This window comes from Lutjanus erythropterus, chromosome 24, assembly GCF_056507025.1.
Source record: "Lutjanus erythropterus isolate fLutEry1 chromosome 24, fLutEry1.hap2, whole genome shotgun sequence".
NCBI lineage: Eukaryota > Metazoa > Chordata > Actinopteri > Lutjaniformes > Lutjanidae > Lutjanus > Lutjanus erythropterus.
In genome coordinates this window covers 10,112,872-10,139,205 of record NC_139340.1, presented here as the reverse complement: position 1 = coordinate 10,139,205, position 26,334 = coordinate 10,112,872, and the positions used below count along the sequence as shown (strand labels likewise).

The following is a 26,334-nucleotide window of genomic DNA, read 5'->3' as shown; positions in this document are numbered from 1 at the left end:
TCTGAACAATTATTAGGCCCGAGAATTGAGCCTTGGGGAACTCCATATGTTATTTTTGTTTGCTCACATGAGGCACAAACAGTCATATTTTACATGGAGCGACAATGCGAAACTCTTCAGCCCCAAGTGTTTACCTGCGATCTCCTCCAGAGAGTTGGCCCTCATGTCCAGCATCACTGTACCGTTCATGATGCAGCTGCGAAGCTCGAAAAGACTGTGTAGGGACAGAGTGGCTACGTAGGGTTTACTCCACCGCTCACCACCATCCTCGACATCCTCCTCAAACTTAAGCCACCTGTACACATTAAAAACAGCACTCGGTAAATTCATCGGACATATTACATTTGTAATTGTAAGTGCTGTAAGTTATGATGAAGTTAAAGTGTGCATGAAATGAAGTCAAGTGTTGACCTCCTGAGAGGTAGGACGCCAGAACAACAGCCCTGAGATAAAAAGCTTGTGGTCAGACACGAACAGAATCGAACTCTCAGGTGCAACGGAGGAAAATGTCGCAGCTGGCAAGACCCAGCCCATGTGGCCGACAGCAGCAGTGTACCTGGCTGTCTCTTTCCATTCTGCGTCCTCACCCTCCCTGAGGCAGATTTCGTCCAGCTCGGTGAACAGGGCGTGGGGGATGTGCTCCTCATCGCCATCCTCTGTTCCCAAAAGAAACTGCACCCTCTGAGCTGGTGTGTCTGCTGCAGCAAATGGGACAAGCGGGGCACAAGTGGAAATAGAGAAAAGAAGGGGAAAGGAACCAAGCATACAACAGGAAAGATTTGAAAAATGTGATGGAGAAAGTCGTTTGAAGTGTACTTTTATTTAAAGTCAATCAGTTAAAACTTGCTGGAGTCTGATTTGGTCTATTTTGAGACCTACTGTGTGAGGGGGATTCTCTTCCATCATCAGCTGTAGAGTCCCTCTCCTTGGACCTCTTCCTATGTCTGTGTCCGTGGTGACGGTGACGTCTGTGCGATCTCCTGCCCAGTGGGACGTGAACCCCAATGTAGAGAGTGCGGTGACCTGGAGACGACATGCAGAAGACAAAAGGAGTCTTTTCACAGTGCCACCCATCACATATTTTCTTTGAGCTAATTTAAAAGTATTTACTTCCCTTGCACAAGGAATAGAAAGCTTCTCCTTTGAAGAAGCTGAAATCAAGTCTTGACTTTTAATGATAAGGGTTGTTTTAAACTTTACAGAACACATAATGGGAGGGACTGCACATTTGCAGTTGTGGCCAGGAATGAGTTGGCTTTCTATATTACTGCCCTTTAGTCTTTGTGTTTTGTTTGTGCTTTGGTCAATTGTTGTTTTTAAATGTGTTTTATGAGTAAATTTAGACTGGACTGAAATTCATACAAGGCATCATGAAGCTAGGAATCAGGTGGATAGACTTTCAGAGCTTGTAGCTGGCAATATTGGCAACGAGAGCAATGAGAGTGGGCATCCCTGAGTGACTGAGTCAGTTCCCTGAAACACGTTGGAGAAAACGTGCAGTGAAATAACTATAAAAACACTCAGTAATAATGAAACCAGAAAAGAGGCACTTAATTAACTGCCATCTCCACAGACTTTTGTACTTGTTCTTGAATACAGAGTTATTGTCCTCTTTGAAGAAGCTGAAATTAATTTAGAAATTGGTTGACTTTTACAGTGAGGGGTATTTTAATTTCAAATCATTACAGATAATGAGACTGGGATACTGAACGTGCCTGTTGCGTGTGCCTGTGCGTGTACATGCACACATGAGCGTGCATCTACAGGGTCAGCGTGAAGATAATCCAAGCTGACTTTCTCCTCCTTTATTGCGGTCGAGCTGCCTGGCCGCTGCTTCCTTCCCGCCGGCCCTCAGCTCAGTGGCTGGACAGAGACAAGACTATTGGACACTCTGTTCTTTTTATCTGCCTCTTGCACCGTATGAGGTGCCTCAGTGTCCAGCATAATGTGACACCAAGAGCAATGTGATGCTTGAGAGCTACAAAATTGGATCCATCAGATGATAATAAACTGAGTCTGTATTTCATCATTGCCTCTTTTTTTTACCATTAAGAAAGCACAGGGGTAAATTGCAAAGGAATTGCTGCTCTCCTCACTGCTGGTATCACCACAGCTAAAGGATACAGAGTCCAATCACACTGTACCCAGTTACAAAAATATCCTCTCCCAAATAACACAATAGGCTGCACTACGCAAAAGTGAAAGTAAACAAAATGTTTCCCACTTGTTATGTAACAAATGTAAGAATCAAGATGACACTCTTACACGCCAAATCTGGAAATGCCCCTACCTCCACTCACTCTGGACTTCTGCATTTGATTTTTACTCAAAAGCATTTGACAACAATAGCAGCCCGACCACCTTGTGGCCATTCTGGGGTCTACAAGAGACGCTGCTCTGAACTCGTTGAACTCTGGTTGTGACAAATAGCCAGTGTATGTAGGAGTGTTTAATAAAACATGGGGACCAATATTAAGACATTTAAGGTGTCTAAAACTCAAAGATATCATTTTCATCTAAAAGAGAAAAATAAATTATCTCATCAAAATATTATTAGTTGGTAAAACCTTTTTGAAATTTTTTTTTTTTTTTTCAAAATTTTGAGTTTCTTCAACTTTTTTGTTTTTATTATGTATCGGATTATATCAAGGTAAATAGCGTGTGTATTTGATTAGTACATTAGAATTGGTATACCAGCATTATAAAGTAAAGCATAATAACCAACTTAATAAGTACTGGGTTCAGAAATAAATAAGCATATTCTGTTTATTATTGTCAGAGTACCAGTGAAAAACGCAGTATGTTTTCATTTTGTCTGAGGGGAAAATATCCCACATCAGTGTCTTAAATTGTTTTCACTTGCTTGGAGACACGACTAATCACATCATAGCGCACTAATCAGATTTAAGCAAAGCAAAGACACAACATGAATCACCTAAGAGCACACTAACATCATAGCATTTGAAAAGAGCCACTCACTTAGTACATTTCACCAACAGGAATACAGGACAGAGGTTAAGTGAAGTCTCAGAAAATGTAATGAGAAAACTAACTATATGTCAAAATGTATTTGCCATTTGGGAGTGTATTTGACTCCGTCAGAGTGTACACTTATATAGAGGCATTCATCCAGAGCTAACTGCTGTTAGCATCCTCTAAATTATTTATGTCAGAAGCAGAGGAAAGCGGAGAGTCTGACTTCACACATCAAGCAAATTTCACAATAAAAGCCACAATCCAGCAGACAGGAACAATAAGGTATGAGAGGGAAAACATAAGGACAGAGCACTAGAGCTTTAAAGTTCATGAGTCAAGACTCATGAGTTGGGGACTCAACAAAAATAGCTTGCCTCCCCCGGGCCTGAACAACTGCTGATGTCATAGGATGTCTTTTTCTCTTTTCTTCTGTCACCACGTCTCAGCGGCTTTCACTCAGTCGAGGCCTGAATTCATGCAGTGGTGTGTGGCGTGCTGAGTTTTTGGTGTTCCATATCCTTAAGTCTTTGTGCGTGTATTCATGTATGCACTGCTCTGCACAGCAACTCTGATTGGCTGGGGATTGTGCATTCTCTTCACACAACTGGCTCTGGCTATGTGGCTCTGACGCACAGGAACAGCAAATGTTGTCACGACTCATGACACCAGAATTTTATTACAATACCAGTATCCTCTGTTTTAGTGCAAGGTAATTTTCAGGCAGGACAGTAAAGACTGACCTGAAGTGGCCTGAGGTCTTGAATCAGCACATATTTTCTTATGGCTTCGGTATTTTCAGCACTATCAAATGTATTATTAATGCAGACTGTATAGTTTTGAAAATGTGGTATTGAAAAAGTATGATATGGTAGTGCCAAAAGAGTACAACTTACTTTGACACCAAATATGGAGCCACATATTCTCACCTTAGCCACCAAGAAAAGCAACAAAAAGTCAAAGAATTAATTCTCAATTCATTCTCTCACAGTGGAAACAGATCATGTCATGCAAACCACCCAAATATGAGTGTAAGCGTGCTGGGGCTGAAAGGAGCTGTGTAGTTTGGACAGAGATAACTTCAGAGGATCTCCCTCTCCTCATCATTACAGCAACCATCATCCGAGGATGAGGGTCCTTCAGATGAAAGTGCTGTCTCACCGGCACCGGAGTGGCAGAATCAAAGAGTGACATCTTTGTCGTCTCCCTGGGTGAACGTTGCCTGGCAACGATAATACAGTGGATGCTGACAGAGGAACAGGTTCTGCTTCAGTAATAACTCTCACTTCAACGCATCAGTTTTTTAATATTATTTGAGTATTATATGGTAAGGAATTATGTTTATTTTACATTTTGTCCCTTTGATTCTGTTTTGTATGTCATTTACTCAAGATGGTTCTTTTTATTTTCTCCTTTCTCACATGCTATATCATGACAGATACATCTGTCATCTTCAGCACATTCTGGGACTTATATTCTGATGAAGCATTGTTATTTATTGTCCCCATTTTCCCTCAGCGTGCCTTCTGTTTGTTTCCTAAAGTACACCCAGACAATGTGCCTGAACCTCAGCTCAGCTGTGTTAAACGCGTAGGAGGGGAGATAGTAGCAGCAATAATAGTAAGCACAAATGAAGAGCCACTCATACTACTGTAGCATAACACAAACAACATGTTGTGCAGCTGCATTGCATTCTGAGGAATTTCCTTGGCATTTTTGTATCAGTTTATGTTCTGGGCTCTGTGTAAATTCAGGATGCTGTTGGTGCAGAAATGGGCATCTCAGTCTCTTTCATCAAGGATCAAATGCTGATGCAAACATGCTTGAAGATAATAAAGCCCACGTTCTTTGATGCTGCAGGACTTTCATCAAACCCTAATATCCATTTGTAATTATTGAGACAGGTGGACAGACAAGTTTTCAGCCGACAGTAAGCTCTGCTGTCAGAGAGTCTGCTATGTTAGACAGGTTTTCTGCTATTGAACTCTGCAGAAAATATATTGTGACATCCCATCAGTTAAGATTAACTGCAAAGGGAAAGAAACTGCACCTTCAAATAACAAAATGGGTCTGAAGATACAAAGATACCAACAATTGTGGAGGCCATTGACCATTGCAACTTTTGTGATGATGCTAATCATCTGGGGGATGAGTAAAGTATTCTGCCAAAAGTTTTTTGAAGAATGTCTTTGCTTATTTTAAGGAACATTTGTTGTACTTTGCCATACCATGTGATCATGGTCCTGAGTCTCACAAATAAATTAAATTAAATGATAGGTTAACAAGGCAATTAAATCTTAGTTTAGTAAATCAGAGGAGGTTGAATTCAGTGGCTGTATGATTGTATTTTTCTAGTCCAAAAAGCTTTACTTTGGAAATATATCCAGACGTATATAGTTGTTATGCTTGCAGATTTGCATATCATAGAACAGTGAACTAATGGTCTTGGTGGAGGTCTGCGGTCTCTAAGTGACCGTATAGTTCTGTAGACCTAAATGTTAATTATCACTTTTGGGTGTTACCTTCAAGTTCTTCCTTCTCAAAGTTGGTGTTGAGCATGGAGCGTGTGCCCCCGCGGTCCACCACTGCCTCCTCATCAGTTCTCTAGAAGAGGCAAAAACACAGACAGACATTATTATTATATATATTATAATATATATACATTCATTATTAACTATATGAAACAAATGATGAGACAACATTAAATTATTGCTAATAATACTATATCATACTAATAATTAGTGAACATAATTATCATTTCATTGTTTGTTAATAGTAGAATAACTTTTAATCAAAGTTTAATTCACTATCATTTATGATTTATCATCGTCATTCAATTAGCATGTATTAAGTGCTACCCAATTCTCATACAGAGTCGCACACATACACGTACTGTAAGATATGAAGCATATAAAGGTTAACACATGGGCCATATGAGACACCACTTAATCACTATTAATAATTAATAGTTATTTCCTGGTGCTGATCTCTGACACGACAGACTAAGGAGCCTTTCTGTCCTCACTGAAGCAAAATCCATATTTCATCTAAATGCTACAAGTTGTTATGTAAGAGCACACTGAGAGCTACCCCCCCCTCCTCCCCCATCCCTGCCTAGTGGGAGGATGTGTCTTCAAATAAATACGCACGCACACACAGAGAAACTCAGCATTATAAGGCTAACTTCCACCGGCTGTCACCATGGCAACAAAAGGCAGCCAATCATAAATTGAAAAAAAAAAAAAAATCCATACTCATCTACTGAGTGCCAGATTACGCTGTTTTTGAGTCATGGTTTTTAATAAGAACGCATCATTGTGCGTAAGCCTTCAATCATGTGAATGCTCCGACACCCACACACCTCTGGCAAGACGGATTTCTCGGTGACTGGAGCAACTGCAGACACTGGATGCTTAAAGTGGAAGGAGGGACTGGTGATAATGGATTCAACATAGTGCTCTTCTAGTTACTCCACTGCTATAAATAGCACTGACCTTGAAAAATGAAAGAGGGACCGGTGTTTGAATGCTTACTCTGCTCTTTAATATTTAATGAAAACACTGGCTTGTTATTCCTGGTGTTTTCAATTGTTTCGCACCAGGATGGAAACTCAGACATCATCCGATCCTGCAACATTAAGATGTTCCCAGAGAAATACTGCCACACAGCAAAATTGTCAGCTCTGATACCTTAAAAATCAACACGTCTGCACCGATCGGAGTTATTTTAGCCCTTTTGATCATTTTGAACAGATGCCCTCGAGCCATATCAACTCCCCAATCAACACTTATCAGCTCAAAATATGTGTCACTGACAAACTAACCCTTATGAACACTGAGGGTTTTGTAATAACATGAGGCTGCATGTATCCACTCATGCTTATTTAAGCCAGTGGACAGTGATCTATACAGACAGCTTCCTGTAGTTACTCATCAATCTGAAAACCTCGCTGGCCAGGGAGTTGCACGCCATGAACACCACAGAACAAAAAGTTGTCATGGTGACGCCTCCTCCATCACCTTCCCCCTCCTCATCTGCCTCTGTCTCTCTGTATGTGTGTGCTTGTTGGGAGTCCAGTGTTTATCATTTGGATCATGTGTGCTCTGCCCTCTAGACGTCCTCAGTGAATTAGCTGCAGGTCTCTTGACTGTGTACCTGTCCTGCATTAGGTCATTAGTGTTGTAACAGCAGTTATTTTTACACTGTCTGAGTTGCCTTGTTGTTTTTAATGCGACTTTGCAGATATTTAGCAGTAATGGAATGTACCTAAGTAAATGTATTTATTTTATTCATTTTATTTGTTTATTTAACGGGGACAACGGACAAAATCATCAACTGTTCAATAGTTAGCAAGATAGCAAAACTTCACCAGCAAAGAGACATTAAAAGTTATAATTCAAACAATGAAACAAAATATCATAGAAACCTAAAAGCACTTGTAATGTAAAACATTACATCATGCAAAAATGAAATGGAATACTCTATGTTTGAGTGAATGCATCAATAATTATAATACAAGCTAATATACTGTATGTTATTCTGAAATGAGCCATTCTGCATAATGCCAGCTTTACATATATTTTGATGGTAATAGTTCTACTGGCTTTAATTTAAATAATGGCATAATTCTTGCTGCCTGATGCCAGCTTGAAGCCAACCAACTACGAGTAACCAATAAAAAAGAACAATTTTTCACAAGACCTGACTGAGCGTTTGCTTCAATTTCCATTATATGGTAATAAAACACAATGAAACACTATAATAAAAAAATAAGGCATGGCAACATCTTCTGAATGAACCAGTGTTCTGTGTTATATATGGAATATTTAGGAAGAAAATGCACTGTTTTCCATGTTAAAGTAAGTTTCCTTGTTTTGTTTTGCCCCTTGTTTCTGTTTTGCATGTTGTTTTCTCAAGATTGTTCTTTCTTTTCTTTTCGTATTTCTCATTTTCCCCATGGTAATCTTGCACAAGATAATAATAGTGGCACGGCTGGAAAGGTTACAAGTTGTTTTAGTTATTTAGCATTTAGACAAGACAGACAGTGACGGCAAACAGAAAACTTGTAAGAGAGATATCTGTCACACCAGAGCTACAGTCATACTACAGGTGAGAAACGGCCCTGGGAACCACATCCTTCACTTAAAATGAACTGTGACCACGTCACACACATACTGTAGTTAATCACTCACACTAGATTGCGAGTTAGAGGAAGCACATTAAAAGCCCCATCATTTTTTGTTCCATATTGCATGGTCTGACCGTGTAATCTGACTAGGATGTCCTTCACTGCACTTCATGTGATTAAAAAAACAAAAGCAGTACATCAGATTTATGTAGTACAGCTAGCCCAAGATGACCACATAACTAATATTTTGACCACAGTTAGTAGAGAATTTGAGTATTGCCTTAAATATACCTTGGGGCAATCAGATACAGCAGCAGACTTTGATGATCAGGCAGAGAAATGTGACTGCTGAGCACAGTATACTCCCAGATAATGCTATTTTTATTCAAACATTTTCAACAGCAACGACACTTTCAATGTTTTTGCCTTTCTATCCTCACCTTGGCAGGAGTTTTCAAAAAGCTCTGTTTTAAGTGACCTAGAATGCCGTTTGTGTGTAGGCGAAAGGCTCAAATGCATAAAAAAGCTACGTATTTAAAAATACTCGTGTAAGTGCGGAAAGGGCCGAACTGTGCTGTGCATTGATAAATCCATGGCTCTGTCCGTGGTGCTGAAGTAGCAGACAGATTTGTAATTGCGTCTTTTATCTCTTAGTCCCACATTTCTGTGAGCTTTGTCTTAGATCTGCAATATTCTAGACATCACAACCATTCATCCTTCATCAGGGTGCTCCCATTGGGCCATCTCTTCTCTTTAAAATTAACAAATTGCCTACTGCGTAGAGGGTGGAAGTAAGTCTGCTAGGTACTTTCAATTAGTGAACTGACTGACTGACTCGCTACTTCTGAGAGCATTTTTATCCCTCAGTTGTGTAAATTTGTATAAAATGAATTCATGTGTAAAACAGAGAAAAATGTCAGACTGACTTGCACTTGCATGTTCCCAGCATGCAAGCCTGTTAGCCATTAGCTCGCAGCAGTTCACCAGCGAGCCCTACTTCTAGAATGGCACATTTCTTGAAGCTGTGCCACTTTCTGATGTGACAGAGCCTAAAGATGTGTTTCATTTTGTACATGAATGTCCATGTATATTTTTCAACTTTTTGCCCTAAAGGAATGTCTTTTGTTTAAGGATCGGCGTGTAGGATTTCGTGATGTTTCGGACAGCAGCCAACTCGTTTCACCCTCACCTTCCAAGCACGAGACCTGTGGCCACAAAACTCACAAAATGCAAAAGGCCGTAAGGTGATTATACACTAATTAAAACATACTTAGGAATATTACATTTGTACCATATTCTACCATCAGATCCCCCTAAATCTTACACATTGGACCTTTACATTTGCCTTGAAAAAGCAAACATGTAAAACTAATCATCACACAGCTTTTCTAAACCAGACAGCAGAATTTGAATCAGCAGCTTTTCAGTTGAAAATCTGCACCACTAACCTCTTTGCTGCAACAAATACCTCCTCAAAATGTAACCAACAGAAATATTAAAGGTTCTGCACTTCAAAAACTGAGCACTACACTACACTGTAAATAACTACAGAGTAGACATGTGGTAAACTGCACTGTGACAAGCTAAAGGTGCCTGATGCTGGCCATCAATCTCTGATCCTGAGGGATTAAGCAAGAGAACTGGTGGTACAACACTCACACAGAGACACACACGCTCATGCACATGTACAACCATGTGAGAAACAAGCCAAAGCATCAAAAGAGTGTGTGGACAGATGCTGAGAGCTGACATGGTGGGCTTACTGTATAGAGGGACATGAACAGGGCGAGACAGACATGCAAGCACGCATACAGTACACAGGCCCAGATGGGGATTCATTATCGAGTCCCTGCAGACAGACTTCCCTAGATTTCCCCTGACAGATAGTTAATCTCAAAGACTTTCTTAATGTGTTAATTTTGTCATTGTCCATGCCTCTGCATTCCAATTCACTGCGATCCAACACTCCACAGACTTACACTGACCACTGCACGCTATCTACTGTGACCACTGCACGCTATCTTCAGCACTCGAGACACAGAGGTCACATTCTAATGCCAGAGTGGCCATAATAACTAAATAAAGACCTGACAAACTAGCCTACTAACTGATAAATCTCTTATCTCTTTTGCCCTCATGGTCGTGACGGCAGCAAAGATGTGAGTGTTTCTGACAAGCCTGGGAGAGGGGCAGGGGTTTGGCTCTGCTGGTTGGCCCTGCAGGTCCCCAGGGAAACTCCTCAGTGTCTCCCCATCCCCAACCCATGTGAACTACACCACTTATAAATACAGCTAGCATGCAGTACCTGGATGCAACAGGATGAGGATTTTAAAACCACTGCTGCATTATATTGATTGTGTGTAACCTCCTCTGTCTATCTAACACGTCTAACAAAGACTGTGATAGTTGTCTCCCAAGTCCCCTATATCTCCCCTGCATCTCCCCTGCATTAGCACTGCAGTAGTCACTGCACCACTGTAGCAATGTGGCAGGCAGGCTTTAACATATTTATCTGAGGAAAATAAACAATATTTCATTGCAAATAGTAAAAAACTTAAGAAGTAAAGCATTGAAGTGATTAAATAATTTACTGATAAATCATTTGGGTACATTAACAAATAGTTGAATGGCTGCACAGTATTATTTAGAAAATAAAAGTATGACGCACTTGTTAAAAGGAAATGAAAAGATGTTTAAAAAAAGAAAAAAGAATGCACATTGTCCTGCAAAAAATCAAATTGGATTCTAGTACAACAAGAGAGCTGGTTTCTCCCTTCAAAACAGAAAAAAACAACATATAAAACACTGTTATTATGTCTAGACTGGATTGTGGAAAAAGTGCAGTGATGCTGTCGCTATTAAATGACTAGACACCATTTACAACAGATCCATTCGATTCATTACCTAAGACAGCCGTTCCATTCACCACTGTCACTTATATAAAAGGGTTAGAGGTCACTGATGTTCAGAATGCTGTCTGTGTACCTGCGTTTCCATTTACAAGGCCATGTTTTCTAAGTTGCTGAGATATTTTACAGTGACACCAGATCACAGGAGTAGTTAGCTTTAAAAGTTCCTCAGAATAACTGTGAATCCAGTAACAGCTCATTACTGGAATAAACTGCAGTACAAACTCAACTTAGATACATCTATTCCTCTGGGGAACTTAAAAGTTCTACTTTTAATAATATTTCAATGCTTTTTATCTGTTTGCATCAAACTTCTGTGAACGGCCTCCAAACTGCCCAAAATGCAGCTCAGCTTTTAACTAGAAAAGCTAAGACATTGCATATGACAGTTTAATCCTCTCTTAACTGGCTCCCGATTAACTTCCACATTGTTTTTAAAATTCTTTTGCTAACTTTTAAAGCCTTGCATGGTCCAACACTCTGGTATATTGCTGACCTCCTCCCTTATATGGCCAATCGGGCTCTTAGGTCTTGTGACCAGAAATTACCGACTGTCCCTCAGACCTGCAATAAAAGCCTTTCAAGCTGCTGCACCCAAATAATGGAATGCTCTCCTCTTACCGCCGCGATCCCTAGACTCCTGTGATGTTTTTGTGAAGCAGCTGAAAATGTTTTTTGTTTTTTTTCAGACAGGCTTTGGGCTAACCTGTCTGAATAGCTGATCCTTTTTATTTATTGCTTTTTCCTCGCCTGTGTTTGATTTTCTTTCTCTATCTGTGTGTCTGTCCCCATTTGTTTGTTTGGTTGCTGTGTATTTCGACTGCCAATACTGTGCTGTTTTTTGTCTTTTCTATATTTAAACAAATATTGTTTCTTAATAGTCTAATTTTCTATCAATGTAAATAATAATAATAATAATAGTAATAATAAACATATTGCACCAGATATAGCACAATGCTAATTTTCATCTGTTGTCTGTTTTGAGAAAAGAGGCATACAGTAAACTAGAAAGAATAGAAGTGATTTTTAAGTTTTACTTTACAGTTTATCTGACATAATGACTGATGTGCTATGTGATGCTATGCCCCTCTCTGCTCTGTCCCAAACAAAGCTTTACCCTGCTCAGTATGACAGATGAGCCAGAATCTCCTCCCTGCAGGTTCCTGCATCTATTTATAGGTGCTGGTTTTCTCTACCTCATGATGCTGACCCACCCCAGACTGGCCCAGAGAGTTGCATCCCTGCTCACCAATCTGGGTTGAGATTAATCTGCCCGCCTTTACGGCATGCAGGATAAAACCATGTCTCTGACCATGGGATCAGTGATGGAGGGCCCTGCGTGGTGGAGAGAATTAAATCAGGCGTCTCACGGTTGGTCCACTGGTCGGTGATGAAGGCTTCAGGGGGAACGGGAGCAGGGAGCACGTGACCGAGACCCCAGGGGAGTCAGGATGGGAGGGTTGGGGGAGGTGTTGACATGTGACCAGGCGTGACGAATACATGTAACATATATGTTTATTGTATCTTCTATCATCTATCTTGTTTTCATCATAAGCCTTTTAGCTTTACAAGTTATTGATTTGTTCGTATGTATATACTCCTACACACACACTTCAGATATAAATATAGTATGCACAGACTCTGCACATGTACTGTTCACACAGGGACACACATCATGCATATAGAAACACTAATGCATACAGTGCCTTCGCAGTAGTGTGATGGGGAGGAGCAGCGTGCATGGATGAGCACAGGGCAAGAGCAGCAAAAGGCTTCAGGCCTGGAAACGAACCGAGGACCAGAGAATGTCACACAGTGTTACAGTAAGAGTGCATGTGTGTGTGTTCATGTATGTGCACACAGTGCAAGCATTTGTGCAGTGATGTTTAATTAGAGCACCATGACCTTCGCGAGAAACGCTTGACATTGGATTTCATCTAATTTTGATTCAATGCACATTCCGTAGATGTGTGCAGTAGAGGTTCAGTCCTGAGCTAGCATAGATTTTCTTGCCTGAGAACTTAAAATAGGTGTCAGGTTTTTGGTTTTATCTTGATTAATTCCTCACTAAGAACCCCAGAGGAAAAAATCATGTGGACTTTCTATTATTGTACATTTATTAAAGCCATATTAGATAACCTTTGAAATAAGAAAGAGCACAATCTCCATCTTACAAATGAAAAGTTAAATTCATAATCAATAAAATGTGCACTTGCGCAATTTAATACACTTAAGGATTTTGCTGCTACAGCCTCACTTGGTCTGGTATGAGTAGTAGATCATGGTACCTAATGTTAGCAAGCTTTAGATAGATGCTGTTTAACTGACATGTTGGAGAAAATCTGACAACTATACTGTTCTTCTCTCTTTGCTCCTGTTAAACTACATATAAGCCTGCCATTGGCCAGCTGTTTCAGGCAGTACAATTTTCAAAAACCCCTCCACAACAGGAAACAACAACAGCCCCCAAGCTAGCAACGTATACCTTGAAAATGGCCAGGTAATACCTGAATACAGTACGAACATAAACAAGCTAGCAGCTGTTACCTTTTCTTTCACAGGGATATAGACATTTTAATGCCAGCGATGGCCTCCCCACTACAAAACCAAAGCGAGCCAACAACTTACTTTTAACTCTACTGACAGCAAATCTACTTCAATGTTCTATTGATTGTGCACAGCAAAACCCAAAACCAGCAGCTTGAATAAGTCTTTTTCATTGCAAGTGTTAGTGACACGTGAGTCTCAAAATGTAAAATATAACCTGTATATCCTGTTTTCTTTAATATATAGACATTCCCATTCTAAATTGACACAGAAAAGGCACAGATTGGTGAAAAAAATTACCATAATGAAGTGACTGAGGCTCAAAATTTTCTGGAGGATGACCCCACTCTAACACTTTTCCTGAGCAGATATAGACCTAACAATAGCTTTTTTCTTTGGTAGTCACAATACATAATACAGCTAGTGACAAAACAAATCTCTACAATTACCCAAACACCAAAATCTCTCACAGGATTACCACCAGTGTTTCCCTCCGAAGAACAGGTGTCCCTGGAAGTACTGGATCTAGGGTTACAAGTTTCCAAGCACTTGTGCATCCATGCAAAGGTTTCCCACAGGTTGATATATTATTTATGGTGCTCGTAACCAAGCTGAATGTATCTAGATGGCTGCAAGCACTGAATTCACACGCTAACTACAAATTGCACTTAAAGGCACCATCACAGCAGACTTTTAATCTGTACTTTGAAATGTGTTTTAAGACATGGGCCACCCAGATAAATTCTATACAAGAGAGACACTGGAGGCATTTCTGAACCTATTCATCCACCACCTCTCAAAACCTGATTACACCCCTCAGGCTGTTACACGTGCGCTTCGTGTCCCTGACCACTCTTCTTAATGAGTTTCATGTCTGACATTGTTAAACAGAGTCTGCAGAGAATCGAGTGATTGACCCGAAAGGGCCAACAAAGCCTCAGTATCACCAGGCAGCCACCGCCCTCGCTTTTGTAAACACATCTGGTGACCACTGGAAAGAGGAAAAAGAGCCAACTATCGTGGGAAAGCAAGGAGCGAAAAGATATCCAAACTGAACAGCTGGTCCTTTTACCTGGACATAATCCTACGCTGAACATTCATTGTTTTTTACCTGACATTGGGCAAAGGATGAAAAAAAAAATACAATCCAAAAATAAACCCAGCCGACAGTGAAAGTGACCTTAAATATGTCTGCTTTCTGAACATCCTGCTCCAAAAACACGGCTCATTTCACCACATCTTACAGTCACATCCCTAAATCTCTTCTACAGCGTGCTCCAGTTTCCTCCAGACTCTGACCTCTTGGTGATATAGTGCATTTAAAGGTAAACGCCACTCAACTGAAACTCTTGCAAACTGACAGCCCAGTCAGCGTTTGTCACATGTGGACCACCCTGCCACAGCTGAAGAGCAAATCTAAGACTGTAATTCGGCTTGTCATAGCAGCGTACAGCCTGGAGCTACAGCGGTGACAATCGATGGGAGGCTGACTTTGTTGACTAATGTTGTTTGAATGAACGCACGAATTGTTGGAGGGTACTTTTAACACCATTTTGATTTAAAGGAGCATTTAGCCCATGAAAACAGTTTGTCTTCAGTGGCTCTGAAGGGAACATCCAAAAAACATAAATAAGCCTAATGATGTCATCATTACACAAAGACCACCTTACAAACTTTCGTGTTGGACAGATATCTGGGACATTCTGCCCCCAAATAGAGAAGTAACATCATGTTCACCCCTCAACATCTCTCCCACCATAAATGCAGCAATCAGCTGTCAGCAGTGTGGACAGTATGAAGTAATAAAGACTGAGAGCTTCCTAGGTGAAGTAAAAATATTACAGTTCTACCACTTGCAGTAGTTTAGACTGTTAATCAGTGTTATAATGTTTGGGGCAAATTTACCATCCTACTACTCATTTACATCCCCTTTTCTGTCACTCTCCACCTCTGAGACCTTTAAAGCTAATAATAAGCTACCAGTTCAGGAGGCAGATTTGGAGAAAAGCTATTGTCATCCTTTCGATTTCACCAACTGATAAATATGTTTTGGAGTTATGCAAGTGAAACACAGACCATTATTGCCCGCCGATGATGTGCATCAGGGTTCAAATGCATTTTTTGAACTTGTGACGGGGTTATGGTCAAGATAGAATGAGGTGTTCCACTTTAAATAAATTCTCTTCTATTTTCTGGGACAAAATTCAGAAAATTCAGCAACTATGACACGGCATTTTGTTTACAACTGCAACAAAATTTCTCAGAAACAATGTTGACATAATTGAAAATGCTGGTCATAACTAGAGTTCTAATCTGGCATGAAAAGTTGAGCCCGACAAGGCCCAAAACCTGTCAAAATTGCGAGTCTGTGAAATATGTGAGAACTAAGACCCAACCCGAACCCATCAGGTCCCGTTGAGTCCCATCGAGTCCCGTCAGGTCCCTTCAGGTCCTGTCAGGTCCCTATTCACTGATAACTACACTTCAAACTACAGAAACAAACATGACTACATGTTCTACAAAGGTGAAAAAGAAACACTACTGCTTCACCCTTCAGACTAACAGATAACACATTTATTTTACAAGAGTATCCATGGCCAATTAATGAAGGGATGAAAACTGCTTTCAAACTAATACTCTGGCTTTCTGAAGAGACACGGTGGTTGATGCATTTGAAATAAGGATTAGTCTGTAAAACAAAAATGAAAGTAACATATTTAATTTAATGTCTTCTCATTTTCAGACAGATTTCTACCAGCGCCTGGGAATGAAAACAAAAGATGTAATGGAAAATGAGTGAATGCAACACTAGCTGGGTGTATTAACTATCCAGTGATGTTATCTTTCCTACGTAACTGGTTATAAAACAACAGAGAGGACGTCTTCAAGTGTCAACAGCGGATTTGTCTGAGAGCTTGTATTCCATTTTCTTGGCCAGTATAAATCACAGACCTATTGATTCTCACAGGATCCTTTCCAGGAATCTGTGTACATTATCACATCTCGCTCAGGGAGGGAGATATGTGACCTCATTTCTATGTTCTCCTGAGGTTTTCACAGCAGCAGGGAAGATGAATGTTTACATTACTATACCTTCAGATCTAGGCCAGAAGGTGTGCTCTAAAAGTCATATTAGCTGTGGTATGTTGCATGTATTTTCCACAGGAATTACAGAAAACAGCCAAGCAGATGGTTTCATGCAAAAAAAAGGCATGGGTTTTAATGTGAATCTGTCTATTTACTGTCAATCTGCTTTAGTGGACTTTCTACATGTGCTAAAAGCTGGAGTGATTCTATAGCTTGTAGCTATAGCTAAGACCTGCGATGGATTATCAGCAGCTGTACAAGCTCTATGATTGGCTGACAGCTTCTGTTGTCATGGTTTTCATCCCTACAGATGGCCATGGTTACCGTGGCAATGGCAGTAGGATAAGCATCAGCAGCATCACAGGGAAGAATATGCTAAGTACACTCTCTACATCATCACTTTTCTCTAACCTTGCCGGACATGGGGAGAAGAAAAAGAAGTGTGAACACTGCTTTATAAATATAGCAAGAAAGTTAAGATTTTTAAAATCTAAAAAGCTTTGATTTGAAGTCACTAAATAACTTTCTGCATGTCCTAAACGCACAAAAAGACCAAAAAATACACCTACATACATGACAAAGTGCTCAAATGCCAACAAATCCAGTGTTTTTGGCTTTTGTTTGCCTTTTGTTCCCTTAGAGATCACCAGGGTCAGGACAGCGGGTATAAGCTCCTCTCTCGCCCCAGAATGACAGTCCCATCTGTCAGCCAACCTCCTCGGGACCTTTCGTATGCACATCAGCATGACTGGCCCTCTCTGCAGCACAGGAGGCAAGGCTCCCGCAGACTATCAACTATACATATATTAACATTATGTAGTTCATAAGACATGCAAGCTTTCTCTGGCAAGAGAGACTACTTAACATCAACATCACAACAACAGTTCTTCCAAGTCAGTCTAAAACTTGACTGGTTCACAAATGTATATGTCTGCAAGTTGACAAAATTGACAAACTCTTTGGTGGCTTACTATTTCAAATTGAATTACAGCAAAGTCAAAGAAATGCTCACATGCTTAAATCTTAAATACTTTTGACATCAAGATCAGAATGACCTACCTGATAAATAAATCCTTTATTTTGGTCCACTGAGAGCATGTTGTGGTTCCTGTAAGGTCGGGGCAGGATGCCCGCTAACTCCCCTTGTGCTTGCGGCAATGGTAAGACGAGAGGCTAAGGCTCAGGGCCTGAGCCCCACTCTGGACTCTGAGTGTGTGTCTGTGATTGTGTATGAGGGTCAGAGAGAACAGCAGACAAAGACAGAGTCAGCTCCTCGGTTGGGCTATCAGTCAAACCCTCCTCCTCTCCTCAGCTGCTCTCCTCAGCCGCTCTTCCCATGCTGGAATATGGCAGCAGCCTCACTCCGAAAGCTCCCGCAAAACACAACATAAAAACAAAGAGCAGGGAGCTCAGCACAGCTCCGACTCTGCCTCTGCCTCTCCCTCTGCCTCCAACGGCTTTCATCCAGGGTAGCATCAAATGTTTCTGACAAGCGTCCATCCGCCAATCCCCCCAGAGAGATTAGCGCTCTGACATCACCGATGCTGTGCCGTGTACAGTTCTGCTCTGCTGAGCCTCCAAGCTCTGTAGCTCTGTTACCTAAGAGGAGCCTTAGGTCGCAGGGAGTCAAACAGCACCATCTTGCACGAGGGGCAAGTACACCTCACAGCTACACACACCATGGTCCCTACACACCTCAAGTACAAGAAGCAATGAGCAGGGTCGGCGTTGCAGTGATACTGTGTACAGCATGTGCATCTTTAAGTGTCCGTGTGTCTGCACAACCTACCTGAGGCAAAGAAGCTGCTCTCAGGCTGTAGTGCATTGTCAGCGAAACTGTGATCGAGGCATGGTGTGCTAGAAACAGATCCGGAGGAACAAGCAACTATTTCTGCTGCGCTGCCTGAGATGACTGTCAAATTACAAATTCGCTGTCTTTGTGGTTTGTGTCATCTGAGATTTCCCGGAATTTTCAGTAGCAAAGATGACTTGTGATGTTCACAGATGAGACAGCGACTTAATACTACACAATCTAATTTACACTCACACATTATTTTACAGTAGAATAATAAGCCATACTTTGTATGAATTTAGACAAAAACTAGACATGATATGTTCTTTATTAGACAGTAGATTTTATTTAGATTCCTTTTAGCCTTTACTTAGTAGATCTGAATATTGTTTTAAAATGTGGAAGTAGCAGATATGGGTTTTAACTTAGGTTCACAATACAGCTCTGTTGTAATGTGTCCCTAATTACCCTCTAATAAACTCTCATAAGGGTGTAATAAAGGGTCTAATAGTGAAGAACATATTATTTCTAGTTTTTGTCCAATTTGATACAAAATACGTCTCCCTACATCTCACCACTGTACTGTATAATAAAATGCGACCTAATTTTCTATATATGCTTCTCTCTCCTCATCTTACCATCTGTCTCTCACATCCTCCATCCAGCTCTGTACCCTCTCCCTCTACCTATCTCCGTGCCCTCTTCATCCTCCTCTCCACTGACACTGCTATAATTAACCGTGGAAAGGAGCACAGCCGGTCCAGGCTCCTAGCTAGGGTGTGGGGAGGCTTCCTGCCTGCCCGCCTGCCTGCCAGTTTTGCACAGTTGGATCACCAAATCAAACAGTGATTTCACACTGGTCCAAGAACACCACGCTCAAAAGAACAAGCCCGGGCAACTCCGGCAGTCTTCTTCCGTCTGTTCTCACTGATCTTCTCCAACCCGACCAATCAACCAGCCCTAACTGGACAGCCTGGCAGGCCGCCTGCTGTTATGTCAGGGTTGCAATTAGGACCACGCCAGGAGAGTCCAAGTCAAATCCAGGACCAGGTCCACTTGAGAGTCAAGACGAGGTTGTCAGGGGTTCAAGACCAGCAAAGATATCAATCTCTGCAGCCTTCACTATACAATGAATTATATCATAGACACAGACAATACAGCCAGGTATTCATTCTAATCATGTACAGCGGACAATTCAAGGTTAGAGTCAACAGTTTAATCACTGAGCTTCAGTGCTCAAAGTATATTAAACTGCAGGTTCACCATAGCAATGTTAATGATGCTGAACACCGAGCACTAACTCGCTGGCAACACAAGTGATTTTAAATGGACTCCATCAACCAAAACAAACTACCTCTCTTTTCAGTCCCTGGGTAGGTGGTAACAGCTGAAGCATGACAAAAATAATTAAAAAGAAAGGATTTGTCAACAATTTATTACTGTGTCAGCCGTCATGTTGCACCACCCTGTTTCTACAGTAGCCCAGGACATACAAACTAAACACTGGACCTATAGATGGCCTTTTGCATTTTGTGGCCATCCTATGCTTGGAAGGGGTGAGTGAGATGAGGTGTTTGCAAGATGCAAGCTCACCACGAGATGCCACTACACACACTGGTCCTTTAATGCATGATGTTAACTAATCAATCAAGTCTGAGGACTTTTATTTCATACCAGGTTGTTCGCCTAAATATAATATATATATAAAAATAGGTGCATGCAAGTAACATTAAAATGATTTGATAAATAAAGCTATTACATTCAAAATAAAGTTGGTAAACTCAACCTTTTCGTCCCAGTCATTAAAATTTCTGAATAATTACTGATATTGACTGAAATGAAATATTTCATTGTTATAATTTTTTCAGCTATAGCATCCAGCCCAAGCACAAAGACTGGAAACAGAGTGTGAAAAGACTGGGGGAACAGACAGCCTAGTTCAATCCAAAGGTAACAAAATCCACGTAGTAGCACCTCTAAAGCTCACTAACTAAGACATTATATCACATTTGTTTAATCGGTTAAAAATAAGTTGTAAAAACAACAAGTTGTGATCTTGCGGGTGGTTATGAGCCAGACTATTTTTTGGCCAGGTGCAGTAACTTCTACTCATAAAACCACAATGTGACTTTTTGTTTTTACAAGCTCAGTGTACCAGCAGCTCATATCTAATGTACCACAAAATAGATCTTTACCTTCATATGTGTCTATCTTATCGACTAGTCTTACAAAGAATTGATCCTTAAATTCCAATAATCTATCAGTGACCTTGGCTACTAAGGAGTACAGTGATTAAAACTGCTGCAGTCATCAGACAACAAAGATAAAAACATCACTGGTTCTTCATAATAGTTAGAAATGTATAAGTCCTAAGTTCTAGTAAGGGGAAGCTTGACAGTTTGGCTGGTGGCAGACACATTGTGCTCAGCCTTGTCCTCAGTCTGGCTCACAGCCCACAGTTGCATAAGCAATACTTTGTCAGGACAGATGACATGCATGCATCAAAACTCTCCTCTACTGCCAGCTCAATTGTCTGCTCACACTCATATCCTCTGAGCTCTTCAAAGCCATTTCACTTAATTCTCATTATCTATTATTATTTATTTACACAGCGTGTTCTCAGCCTTGCGTGGCTGCCAGATGCATCGTGACATGTGTGACAATTGTGATCTAAAAATACATGACATCTGCTAAGCAAGCTGGCTAATTAAAAATAGAAACCAAATACAGCTGCGCAATATTATCGTAGATTATAGATTATAGAAAACATGGATTAAGAGCACATTATGATCACACTTTGGCCATCAGACACATAAAGAGAACAGAACAGCCTGTCTGAAGTCTGCCAAATCTTTTTTTTACTTTTAATGACTTCTTCATTGATGGAAAAAAGTATTCAGATCCTTTATTTAAATAAAAGTACCAACAAAGCTGCTACATGCAATTCTGAAGAAAGAAACTTGACTGTTGAGCCTCAGCGCAAGTCACCAACTCAAAACATCAGCATCTGATGACCTGGGAGTGAGACTCAACTTAATCTTTAAGGAGTCACAAGCCAAAAAGGCTGAGCATCACCGGCTTAATCTGACTGATTTAAACACACTCGTGCTATATTATCACCTTATAAACTTAATATGGCAAACAGTGCAGACGCACAGCATTAATTTGCATTTATTATTGTGTCCACCTGATAAATGCATCAGGTTCTTTAACTGCTAAATGCTGCATTATGTTCACCTGCGGCTGACTGGTGTTGGACAGGTATGGTGCAGTGGGTTTTTATAGCTGTCTCTGTGCTGAAGGTGCTAAAGCTCTCAGTAGAGCTGAGAGGAACTGCAGAGCTGGGTGGTTATTTTCTGTTTCTGCTGTCACTATGACCAACACCTTTTACATTAGTGATATTCCAATTAATCAAGCCAATTGTCTGGCATTTTGAGATACCAGGCATTGGCCAATGTTAGTCTTCATCCAGAATGACAGCAAATCTAATCTCAAATTATTGCTGGCTAGCATTAAATACATATTACTTTATAATAATGGAGTTGAATTACGTTGTTTCTGACATACTGTATCACTCCTCCTTAAATAACAGTCAGGTTCTGAAATGTACAGTATAATGCAATGGATTTTCCTCTACAAATTAATCTACAAACAACATGTTCTGGCTGAGATAACCATGCATATTAGATTGCAATGTTCATGCAGTTATTTAATTATACATGAATTTTCTTTGTTTTCAGATCTGTAGTGTATATCAGCCATCAGCCACCCTGCCACTTTAGCAGTGCATTGTATTTTTAGACTTATAAGCTTAGCTCTGCGTAAAATCTTCTGTAAATCTTAAGAGTAACTAATAACTATGAAATAAATGTAGTGGAGTAGAAGTATAAAGTAGCAGAAAATGGGTATACTCAATTATAACTCTTTACGTAAGTAAATTTCTTGCGACCTCCATTTTATTATTCCTGCCTTACCCTTTCTGTTTCTTATTTTATTGCTTTTTACTATTGATTTTTGGACTGCATCCTTGTGTTTTTAAACTAGTGTTTAACAAGTCCATTACATTGAGTTATCATTGATATTACTGAGCAAATCAATATGACATTTTTCCAGGGCAGATGAAGTGAATCAGAGATGTACTCACCACATCTTTATTCTCTTGGGAACTTTGCTCCTGCAAGTCAAAGAACATCAAGAAATCAGTCAACGGGACAAAAGAAAAGCATGTGGATGCTTAACTTTGTTAGGAAATTCCTTAAGATGCAGTAAAGATGTAGCACGAGCAGTGATGCATTCAGATACAGCCCTTCCTGCTGTAAATTAAACATACTCTCATGTTTGACCTTGGGAACCTGGTAACATATGAGAATGGGGTACAATAGGATGTTTTTTTTCAAGGCATGTTGTGTTGTCACATAGTGAGGAGTCCCTCAGATTCTCACCATGCTATCACCTCACATACCGATACACATCCTGGTGAAACCATGACAACGCATTTGCTTGCCGTGGAGGCGGAGGGACCAGGGAAGCAGCAACGAGTTACAATAACAGGAAAAGCAACCACACACTGCATTGAGACTGCAGGGGAAACAGAACAGCCATCCCACGCCACATCATCAGGCTTCACTGTAAGCTCTGGAAAACTAAGTCCTCATGTAACACGTCCACAAATAGAACTAAACAAGGAGAGTATTGATTGGCCTCTGGAACAATCATTGCTTTTTAAACATGGTGAGCACAAAGCAAACATATTTCATCTCTCTCCTCTGTGCATCCGAGGTAGCGGACATTTTTTTCCCCCCTCCTTCTTCTCGGTCATCTCGCCTGAATGCTAATGAGGGGAGGCTGACCTGCAGGAGTAGGTTCTGCCTTCAGGTGTGAGACATGTTCGTTTGATATTCTGCCAGGGGTTACACTGGGCTCCGACCCAAGGGGGACACATATTCCACCTTAGAGTTATTTTACCTTACCTGATCAGGCTAGAGGGTCAAAAATCTACTTGCCCAAATTCAGTTTTTACATGCCTCTGAAGAAATCGTTTTATTTATTAGCGGTTATCAATGATCAACAAAGAATAAAGTTACTTGTCTTGTTTAATCTAGGGCTACAACATCTATAAAAAGTCAGAAAATAGTGGAAAATGTCCATCCCAGATTCTCAAAGTCCAAGGTGATGTATTGTTCTGTCAGTCAAAAACCCAAATAAAATATTCAGTTTGATATGATAATAAACAGAGAAAATCAGGGAATCTCCATATTCCAGAGGCTGAAAACAGCATCCATCCCCTTTTTGCATGAAAAACTACTCAAATGATTAATCGGTTATCAAAGTAGTTTCATTCTTGAACTGTACTAACCTAATGTGGCATTTTACCTGCCTCAGCATTCTTATTGTTGAGCCCTGCTTGTTGTACTTCACCAACATGTGATACAATCTGAGCCCACACTGGAGAGAGACATAAAGACTTTGGGATGCTTGTCTGGCACTTCTCTATCTCTCAGGTTGATGGATAGTGATTTCAAGAGAAGGGAGGGATTACTGCTCAGAAATATCACATGTGAAAGAATCTGATTACATTTTTTATGAGTGTCTGAGCTATGCTCTCAAAATAAGTACAAATAGGCCAAATGGGTTATGAAAAATAATCCAGTGAAGCTCCTCATGTAAAGATGGACGGACAAGTGAGGTTGTTACGTCCAACTGATGAGACACATACCTCCCTCTGTCTCCTAGCTGTTAGGATTAAACACTTTTATGTTCTCATCTCAGTGTAAATCTTAGGCCCTGAGTACTGTAAAGCAACAGCTTGACAGCAGGATTCATAAACAGTATAAAAACTGGGTCGACTGATATGATTTGGCTGAAAGGCAGCATATAAAGAAGGTGCACATGAAGAACTGTGGCTGCTGTGTAACACTGTACCAACCTGTACAGTGCTTCACAAATGCCTTTTGTTTAAAGCTGTAGTGTGGGAGAGGTAAAATACTCAAATATGAATTGTGACGGTGAAAACATAAATTTTTCAAATTTATGGTGCGCAGCATCCATGTTTGTCATGATATCCAGGCGACACACGAACATGTGGGTCGTTTTGAAATACAGGGGTATTGAATACGAATCATAAGCTACATTTGTGGGACGTTTCATCAAAACTGTGCCTGTTTTATTCTAAAGAGAAATTACATAAGCTGACGACCAACCGTCCATTCAGCTTTGTCTAGGATTCAAAGGTAGAGTGTATGAAATTGGACATAAACACAAGAACAGCGCGTCTCTTTAGTCTTACCGTTGGTAAGAGCGGCTCCATTTGAGCTCCTTGATCCGTGATGTCCATCTTTTCTTCTCCTTGGCTTCACAATAGACAAGTCGTGATGCGCTGCTGCGCTTCTGTCAAACGCTGCTTGAAGACGAGGCTTTTGGCGTTTGTGATTTCTTCTTCCTTTTTTTTTTCCTCCTCTCACATTCACCGGCCGGGTTTTCTCAAATGGAGGTAGCAGCACAGCATTCCCTGTCCTGCCCTACATAATTTACGCATGAAGGAGGGAGGTAGTGCTTCCCATTACACGCGTTTCAACCCTAGACGCAGCGATGAAGAGACGCACAAGTGAGACGCGGAGCCGCTGTGCGCACACTTTGATCCAGAAATTCGTTTGTGGGGGCTAATCCTCCTTAAATATGTATTTATAGTCACGCAAACAGGCGTCCGTGGAAATATTTTGGTCCAGCTGGAGAGTAGGCGCATGTGTATCACTCAATTATGTGAATTTGAAGCGACCTGGGGTCTCATCCAGAGGGGATCTCCAGGATTTGATGCCATTACAGGCTACAATTTATGTGATCTGTTTGTATAATTTCACCCAGAGAAGTCAGAAGCATCTTTGCAGTGAAATCCACTTGAAAACAGCAGCAATAACAACACACTCATGTTGCAATGCCTTCTCAATGTGCGCAGCGTGTCTCGTTTCAGCAACCCATGTGGATTTTCATCCACTGGTCTGCGCCACACATACAGGCCCTCTGTTAAAACAGGTTGTCGCAGCCATCGTTATGATCACAACCTGTCGTCGCTTCAGCTCTGATAAAATTGGATTAAACGTTCTTGGCGAGAACAACACCAGCTGCAGCAATGCACCGGCCATCCCACCATTATTTGTAGCTGCTGCACTACAAGCGATGGTGCACCGGCATCAGCATCCAGGTTACACAAGGATGCTGCTGCATGAAGGTTATACACTGGCGCCCTCCTGTGGCCAAACACACCAAACGTCACTTAGACTGCAATTGCTGCTCATGCACTGCAAACAGCATGGGGTGGAAATCACTGGAATTGGATTTAATCATAATGCAATAATGTTATCTCAGTAAGTGGTATATAGTATAATGCTGTTACATGAATGTCAGTATTACAGTGGGACAAAAAAAAAAAAGCTGCAATCAAAGATTTGTTTTTAAACCTGATTAAATCATGGTTTAACTTTCATTTAAGTTGCATCAAACTTTTAAGCCATTATAAAAGATTAAATTGTAAACCTGTTTAGTTTTTCCTCTGAACCGTGATTAAATTTAATCATGTTGCACCAAAACTTTAAACCCAAATTTAAATTAACTTTAAACTTGTCCTTAGGGAGGTTTAACTTTTAAAATGGCTGCTTTATTTAGATGTTGAGTAAAATGACTGCTGAGCCATTATGAGTAGGCCAATTAAATTAACCAAGCTTTTCTTAGATACAAGTAGAGGTGGCTCCAAGGAAAAAGCATTGGGAATCACTGTGTTAAGGAGCAGAGGGAAATTAAAGGTTTCCCCTTTTTTAAATACCACTTCAATCTGTTATTATGGTTATTTATTTTCATTTGGTTACACAAGCATCTCCATATTGTTTAAACTCTATTTAATTTTG

The 26,334-nt window shown here is 40.6% G+C and overlaps 1 protein-coding gene across 4 annotated transcripts in view; it reads right to left on the bottom strand.

Annotated features, from left to right (window-relative positions):
* The window catches only part of LOC146304727 (sodium-driven chloride bicarbonate exchanger-like), a 61,741-nt gene extending 36,424 nt beyond the window's left edge, over positions 1–25,317 (bottom strand). The window contains exons 1-6 of one of the 4 annotated variants that reach the window (XM_084713775.1): positions 24,723–25,317; positions 22,581–22,610; positions 5,496–5,577; positions 880–1,023; positions 557–695; positions 135–295 (exon numbers count right to left, since the gene is read on the bottom strand). In XM_084713775.1, coding sequence (XP_084569901.1) covers positions 135–295; positions 557–695; positions 880–1,023; positions 5,496–5,577; positions 22,581–22,610; positions 24,723–24,770 — 604 coding nt within the window. In that variant the 5' untranslated portion in view covers positions 24,771–25,317. Of the gene's footprint in view, positions 1–134; positions 296–556; positions 699–879; positions 1,024–5,495; positions 5,578–17,703; positions 18,323–22,580; positions 22,611–24,722 lie in introns of those variants that run through there. The other 3 variants (XM_084713773.1, XM_084713777.1, XM_084713776.1) reach the window with 3 other exon arrangements.
* Positions 25,318–26,334: the final 1,017 nt, after the last annotated feature.